Source organism: Lynx canadensis, chromosome C1 (assembly GCF_007474595.2).
Source record: "Lynx canadensis isolate LIC74 chromosome C1, mLynCan4.pri.v2, whole genome shotgun sequence".
Lineage (NCBI taxonomy): Eukaryota > Metazoa > Chordata > Mammalia > Carnivora > Felidae > Lynx > Lynx canadensis.
Window position 1 is genome coordinate 52,743,780 of NC_044310.1, and position 7,802 is coordinate 52,751,581.

The 7,802-nt window shown below is 48.6% G+C and overlaps 1 protein-coding gene across 1 annotated transcript in view; it reads left to right on the top strand.

Moving 5' to 3' along the window:
* Window positions 1–301: 301 nt before the first annotated feature.
* The window catches only part of CACHD1 (cache domain containing 1), a 210,309-nt gene continuing 202,808 nt past the window's right edge, over window positions 302–7,802 (top strand). The window contains 1 exon segment of the mRNA XM_030325973.1: window positions 302–547. Within this exon segment, the coding sequence (XP_030181833.1) occupies window positions 302–547 (246 nt within the window).

A 7,802-nucleotide genomic window follows, 5' to 3' on the forward strand; every position in this document is an offset into this window, starting at 1 on the left:
AGACGCCCGCCGCGCCGCGGGGGCCGCGCCGGCGCCGGGGTCCCTGGGAGCGAACGGGCGGCCGCTTCCTCTCCCGCCCGCCGCCGGAGCCCGGCGATGGTGGCCGCCCGCGCTCCCGCGCTGTAGCCGGGCGCCCCCTAAGTTTGGGAGTCGCCGCCGCTGCCGCGGCGCGCAGAGGCGCCTGAAGAAGGGCAAGAAAGTTTTGCGGGGTGCGCCGAGCGGGCCCTGGGCGCACCTCCCGTTGCTCCCTCCCCGCTTCTCGGCGCCTTGAGCCCGTCGGCGGGGAGTGGGGGGAGGCAGCATGGCCCGGGAGCCGGAGGAGGAGGAGACGGCGGGGGCGGCCGCCCTGGCCCGCCGCTGCCGGGGCTCGTCTGGCCCGGCCGGGGCCGGGGCGCGGCGGCCGCCCCTCTGGCTGCTCTGCCTGGGCGCGTGCTGGCTGCTGGGCGCCGTGGCCGACGCCGACTTCTCCATCCTGGACGAAGCGCAAGTGCTGGCGAGCCAGATGCGGAGGCTGGCGGCCGAGGAACTGGGGGTCGTCACCATGCAGGTAAGTGGCCCCTTTTGCGCCCCCCCGAACTTGCCAGGCATCCTGCCCCTCTCCTATGCGCAGAGCCCGGTCCCGTTCCCCAGTACAAGTCCCACTGGCTAGGCAGACCTCTCTGGCATATACGGAGCCCCCTTTTCCGCGAGACAGCTCTGCCCTCTGCACAGACCCCCTCCCTCTCCGACTACACACCAACTCTTCCATGCACACAGGTACTCTCCCTTTCTCTTCCGCAGAGGCTCCTGCCCCTTGCGCGGAACCCTCTTTACCCCCCCTTTACACCCCCCCCCCCCGCAGCTCCTTTATCTTAGCAAGGAATCTGCGGTTCCCTCGAATCTCCTTTCCTAATTTGCACGTAGTTTCCCCCGCAGTCTTGTTTTCACCCCGCCACCCCTGCAAACTCCCCTTTGCTCTTTGTGTACCCATCCCGGGGCAGACGGCCCCGCCTGGCTCGGACGATTTTCCTCCCCTACCCCACCCCCTTGACCACCTTCCTGTGTCCCCCAGACCGAGGCGCACGGATGGGCGCCGGAAAGGAAGGCACCACCACAGCGTGCCCAGCTGCTCCTGGGCCACCTGGGTCCCGGCGGAGAGGGGCGGGAGGAGTGGACTCTGCGCTCCCTTTCCCCTCCAGGGTGCATTGGGGGAGGGGCTGGCCTTGTAGATTCCCGACTCTGGTCCGGCGTGGGGGACTTTTTTATTGCTTTCCGCTGTTGCTGTTGTCCTTTAGCGCACCGTCCACTGTATTTTTGTTTTGTGTATGCCTTTTTAGGGGAGAAAAACGGGGAAACCGTGAATAAGGTTCCCATTTCTCTAGATTGTTTACCGTGTTGGTCCTCCTCAGTGGAGGAAGGGGCTTATGAAAGGATTGCCGGCGGCGTATAAGGAATCCCGAAGGTGTTCCTGATAACAGTAGTAAAAATTGCTAAACAGCAACCACCTGGAGATTCTACCCTGCCATTATTTTATCTTCTTGGTCAGGAAGGCCCAGTCAATTAGGAGAGGTTGAGGTGACATTAAGAGTCTGAAACCTTTGCTATAACATTCTTCCGTAAAATAACCTCATTCCCTTATGCATTCTAGCAATAATGGTGATAAATGTGGTTTTCGAAAGAGCGAAGTTTCCAGGAATGTGATCTTGGAATAGGTTTCTGATTTCTATTCTACTGTGACCACCCTTCCACCTCCCACCGTGGGGAGGTGTTTTGAGTCACTTTGGGATTCAGGTTACCGACGTCTCCCCACCCCCCCCCCCCCCCCCGAAAATCTTCTGCCCTACCACGCCTCCTTCCAACCCCAAGTCTTCACCCTGGATGATAGTTTTCCTACAGCCACTCCCGCAGACCTTTAACACTGTAGTGGAAAGACGCTGGGGTTTTGTTGTTTTGGTTTGGTTTTTTAGATGAGATTGAGGAGTGGGTGGTTTGCTTGAAAGGTAATTCTGTATTTATTTGCAGACACCCGGCCGTGAAATGCAATAGAGTCGGATATTTCCTCATTTGCTTAACAATAGACAAGCTTTTAAGATACATCATTTAGTTGTCCTTTTCTGTGCAGATCTTTCAGGTTCAGATTCCGTTATACTTTTTCCGCATGCGTTTTCTTATTTCTGATGGTTGTTGGCAGAGTTCTTAGAAGTGAAGTGACTTTTAGAGGAAATGGAACTAAAATGTTAGGAAGGAACTAGGTTCCCCCCCCCCCCCCCAGTGGTGAATGTTTCAGTTCAGAGCACAAACAATTGTGTTTTTGCATAGAGACATTTAAGATGTTGCAGTTTTGGGCTGTGTTGGTAAGATTAGTAGGCATTTATCACCTTCCAAGGGCTGGGCTAGAGATCTTAAGTTTCTTCCCCACCCCCTTCCCCATATAAGCTAAGGACTTGGCTTTTTCTAAGATGCTGACAGCAGTTTTACTGTTTCTCACCCGATCCTTGACAAAAGGTGAAATCGGATCCCAACACATTGTCATTCAGGTAGGGATCCAAAGCAAATGTAGTTTTTAAAAGGCTTCCCTGTTGAAAAGGAGACACTTTGGAAAAAAAGCTCTGATCTGTGGGGGGTTTGTGCCCAAATGGCCCTGTATCTCCTCCCAACTGGCCTCTTTCTAGCACCTTTGCAATCTCATTGTGGAAACTGGCCTCCTGGGGACAGGGTTTTGTCTGGCAAAATGTGAAGTGGCTTCTCTGCTTTTTTGAAAGGAGAAGCACATACTGTATTTAAATTCCTCTCCTTGAGCTGTACATTGATCTGCCACTTGCCTCCATCTGGGAAAATTGGGGAAAGAGTCTCTTCTTAATTTTGTTACACTGCCAGCTTTTGGGGGGGGGGATACTTGTAAAATAAAATCTAAGGCAGGCTAGATTTTTGGCCCTTAGTACAAAGCTTTCGAGCCTCATATTTTCCTCTGCAAACCTCTGGGATTTGTTCAGTGGGTCTGAAATGATGGGGGTTTAGTTAAAGTGTAGATTATATAGTCCTCCCTTATGGAATATTGGATTTTATAGCTGTAGAGTTATCCTGCCATTCAGATGTAGGTAGCCTTGTGGGTGTTAGGGTGAGCAAGGTCAGACTTCCATATGCAGATGTGAGGGGGTTGGGGGAAAGGTTCTGTGTCTTTGAGAGAAAAAAAAGATTCCCCCTCTGTTAAGGATGGACTCTTGATTTGACCTTGGCATTTTGAGCTCTGTGCAGAGCACTGCTTTCAGGAGAGCACCTTATTGATGAGAAAGTTTCTGTACGTCAGTTTATACGTAAAAAGCCCATTTTCAGACTTCTAAATCCTTTCTGCTGCAGAAATTCTCCAAAGACAATTTGCCTGTTGCAGCATTTCAAATGGCAGCACATGCGGCACACAGAAGGTTGCAAGGGCTAATTTCACAAAAACAAAAACCAGGCCTTCCTGCAGCACTGTCGTTTCCCATGCACAGGTTTTGTTTTCTGTGCTTGGAAATCAAGACGGTTTGAAAAGCTCTCCTAAAGATTTTCTTGCAAAGGTTTTCTCATGGAGGCTGCCTCCTCGTAGTTTTTTTTTTTTCTTTTTTGTCCTTTGTTTTTAGTAACAAAATTAAAAAAAAAATCTTTAAATGATTTGCACCAATGAATTTTGCCAGTGCCCTGGGAAAGCTGCCACTGAATACTGCCCCCCTCCCCCATCCCATCCCCTCCCCCACCTGGCAGCCGACCTCCTACTTCATGCGTAAAAGTCAAAAACCTAATCATGGTCTCCTCAGGGGTCTGGTAGAGTGAAACCTTCGACAACATTGAGAGGTGGGGAGCAGAGAGTAGCTGTGGCCAGAAGACTTGTTTCTGCCTATTTAATTCGTGCAAGAAATTTATTTTTTGGTTTGTTTTGGTTTGTTTATTTATTTAATATCAAGCAGACTTGTGGAGTGGAAAGAACTTTGACATTGAGTGTTTGGAGACCTGGGTTCCAGCCCTGCCACTTATAGGTTGAGTGGTCTTTATTTGCAAGTTGGAGGGTGCTGGTTCTTCTTGGAGGTTGGCTCTGTGGACTTGATGGAAATAGTATATGTGAAGGCACTTGTTAATGTGAAGCTATGGCTGGGGAAATGTTGGTGGATATGGTGGTTCTTAAATGGAAAAATAGTAATTGAAAAGCTTACTGTGCACAGAACCCTTTGCTAGGTGTTGAGGGGATTTACAAGGAGGTATTCCAGCATAGCCCCTCAAGTTTATAATCTGGAAGAGGAGGGAAGATTGCACAGGTAAAATGGCTTAAATAACCATGTCTGCCTCTTAGAAGGCATATCTGGGTCTGGCAGCCATTTCACCAAGCACTTATAAGGCCCATTTAACATTATATGACAATACAGGCTCTTTAACAGCAAGGGCCTGGCACATGGCCAGCGTGCCCGCCTTGAAGTTAGCTCTAACACAGCTCTGCCGGGCTGGGCATAGTCACTGTGAACTTGGCAGACACACCAGCAGGTTGGTCAGACAGCTGCTGTTTGGGGCCTGGAAGGGGGCTGGGGAGGGTCCTTCCAGTAGAGGCAGAAGAAGTACCAGAAGCCCAAGCGAGAGCTTCAGCTCCAGTTCAGGCAAGAGCAGCAGCCAGGAAAGATGTGACTTGAGGAACGGAAGGGCTCAACTGGGATGAGGTGCTGGCTGAAAATCTAGAGCAAAGTTGTAAATGAGTGGCTGCTGCTGAAAGTGAGAGGGGAGGCCTCTTTTGTATGCACCAGAACAGCCTTGGAAGTTCATTGTTCATTTTGCATACATTCAGCAAGGGTTGGGCAGGGGGGTGCTTCTATGTGGCCAAGGGCTTTGGTTAGATTTGGCCTGAATACAAGGTGAATAAAGCCTGGTCTGTGGCCTTAAGCTCTGAACTTTTGATGGAAACAGGTACAAAAAGAGGTATAACCCAGGGGGCTGGCAAGCAGCAGTAGAATGCAGTGGGTGGTGTGGTGGTGGAACCCGGAGCAGGGCATTATGGGAGGATAAGGAGGGCTGCCCAAGCCCATGTGGGGAGGTCTGTCCTGGAAGTTGGTTACTCCTTCCTCCGTTTTTTTAGTGAACTGTGAACACAGGTCAATCCTGGAAGCAGCAACAGCCTCAAACCCAAAGTCTGACCAAATCAGTAGTTCATTGAACATTTCTAATCCCCTTTGGTGGCACTGGACAAAATAGTATATCTTCAAGCCCTTGGTAGGGATGTGGCTGTGACTCTTGTACTTCTTCACATGGCCTCAAGTCTTCTCTCCATGGCCATCACTCTGGGGCTTTTGTGGTTATGCACACCAACAGCTTGGTAGCTCTATCGTAAGTGCATGCTGATTTGCAGTTACGTTTAGGTAAGGTTTGTATTTTCTCCTAAATCAGATCTAGCATACTAGCAATGGCATGTTTTAGGATAATTTGTGTACTGAAGCAATAACGAATGTGTTAGGGGTGATTCCCCCTCCCCCATATTTGCAAAAAATGTGATTTTATTCTGTACCCTGTATACAATGTAAGTCCTAGTGGGAAAAATTGCTGCCTTGCTCTCTTCTGAAATAAAGTATTTGGAGCAGAAGAAAATTGCCCATTGATGGATAACTCTGAGTTGAACTTGGTAAGAGTGAGCCAAAGAAAAGCATGTTGAATGACTTCTGGTGGACTCTCCCTGTTGTGCTTCATACTCCCTCCACTTCCTGTCCACTAATACCTGTCTTAGTTGGCATTGGCGCCTGTGCTTCTGTTTTTTTTTCTGCCAGTCCTGCTGGAGTCTGGAGGTGTCTGGGGGAGGGGAAGGAGATGGTTTCACACTTTGTAACTTGGTGCTATTTCTGGTTGCTGCTTGAGGAGTTCCTTCCTTGAGCTTAAGTGGATGAGCAGACAGGAACCTGAAAGAACTCTGGAAGTTGGGTATTATGTGCAGTGGGATTTACTTTGGAACTCCTTGGACCGGGTGTAAGAATACTGAAATTCAAAATAGGAAGGGACAACAGAGGCAACAATTTTGACACAGCTAAGTTATTAACTGTTAACTTGCAGCATATTGTTAAAATTGCTCTGAATGTTAGGGTCTTTCGGGCTTGACTGTGTTAATGAAGGGGAATAGATTTTAAAAGATAAGTGTCTAGCACAAGGTCCAATGTAGCAGTAGTCAGTAAGCAGAAGTATGGGACGATCTTTTTATTTTTTTTTTTATTTTTTTTTTTTAATTTTTTTTCAACGTTTATTTATTTTTCGGACAGAGAGAGACAGAGCATGAATGGGGGAGGGGCAGAGAGAGAGGGAGACACAGAATCGGAAACAGGCTCCAGGCTCTGAGCCATCAGCCCAGAGCCCGACGCGGGGCTCGAACTCCCGGACCGCGAGATCGTGACCTGGCTGAAGTCGGACGCTTAACCGACTGCGCCACCCAGGCGCCCCGGGACGATCTTTTTAGTGCCAGGGCACGGAACCTAGAAGGCAGTGAACAGCTCCTGAATCCTGAATGAAATAAAAATCAAATCTTTAGAACCTGCAGATTTCAGTGTGGTCAGTCCTTTGTTCCGGGGTTTACTGAAGTGAGGTGCACAGACCTAGGGATATGGTGCAAAACCATCCTTTGGGGTTTATGGAGAAAATATTAACCCCGTCGTTAATAGTCAATGTTTACTTTTCTTTTTAACGTTTATTTATTTTGAGAGAGAGCAAGCAGGGATGGGCAGAGAACGGCAGACACAGAATCCCAAGCAGGCTCTGCACGGTCAGTGAGGAGCCCCACACAGAGCTTGAACTCCTGAACCGTGAGATCATGACCCAAGCCGAAGTCGAACGCTTAACCAAATGAGCCACCCAGATGTCCCATCAATATTGACTTTAAAATTTTTCATTACAAAGATTTGGAGGGGGAAAAAATAGTATAACAATACTCATGTACCCTTCACTGGCTTACACCAGCTTAAACAGCAGCTCCTGGTCAGGCCACTTTTATCTCTGCCTGTGCCAAAATAACTGGAGAATATTTTGAAGCAAAGTCCAAATATCCCCTAATTTCATCCATAATATTTTAAATTGCATCCTTAATTTCTATATTTTAAAATGTTTTGTAATATACATAATGGTATACTAGTATGTTGAGCTTATAATCTACAAATAAAGACAACTATTTGGAGGGTATAAACTTATTTTATGGTGACATGCCTGAGTTTTTGACCAAAACCATTGCTGTGTCCCCCTAGCTCTTTATAAATAGCCTGTATCTTTCCCTGGCAACCTCTATAGTCTTCTGGAAGTCCTGTGCAAGCTTCTTTTGGGGTGAGGGGACTCCTCTGGGACCTTTCCCCCCCCTTTCTTACACAAGCTGTTTGGCCCCCGTTTTTCCTGTCTGGCTTTCTGCACAAGGCTGTGAGGATCCTTGCTTTCTTTGTGGCCTCTGTATATTGTCTATGCATATGTATTTGACTGATGGATTATGGACTGCATCTTCTCCTTACTCCTGTTCTCTCCCCCTTCCAGAGGAAGCCAGAGTGAGAAAGGGACAGGCAGGATAAGCTGTAAGTGGGCGAGAGGGGAAAGTTGAAGAGGAAAAGGTGGACTATATACATATTTGTCTTCTGAAGAGCCTGTCCGTAAATATTCACTGGGTGTCTCGGTGAAGAATTGGAGACTGGGAGAGTGTAGGAGAGGCAAAGAACACCCAGTGCTTTCTGTCTGAGAGCTCCTGTATTTTCAGGGAGACTAAACCAGTTTGTTTCTCTTCTCTTCTCTTTTCTCTCTCTTCTCTTTTCTCTCTCTTCTCTTTTCTCTCTCTTCTCTCGCTTTTCTCCTCT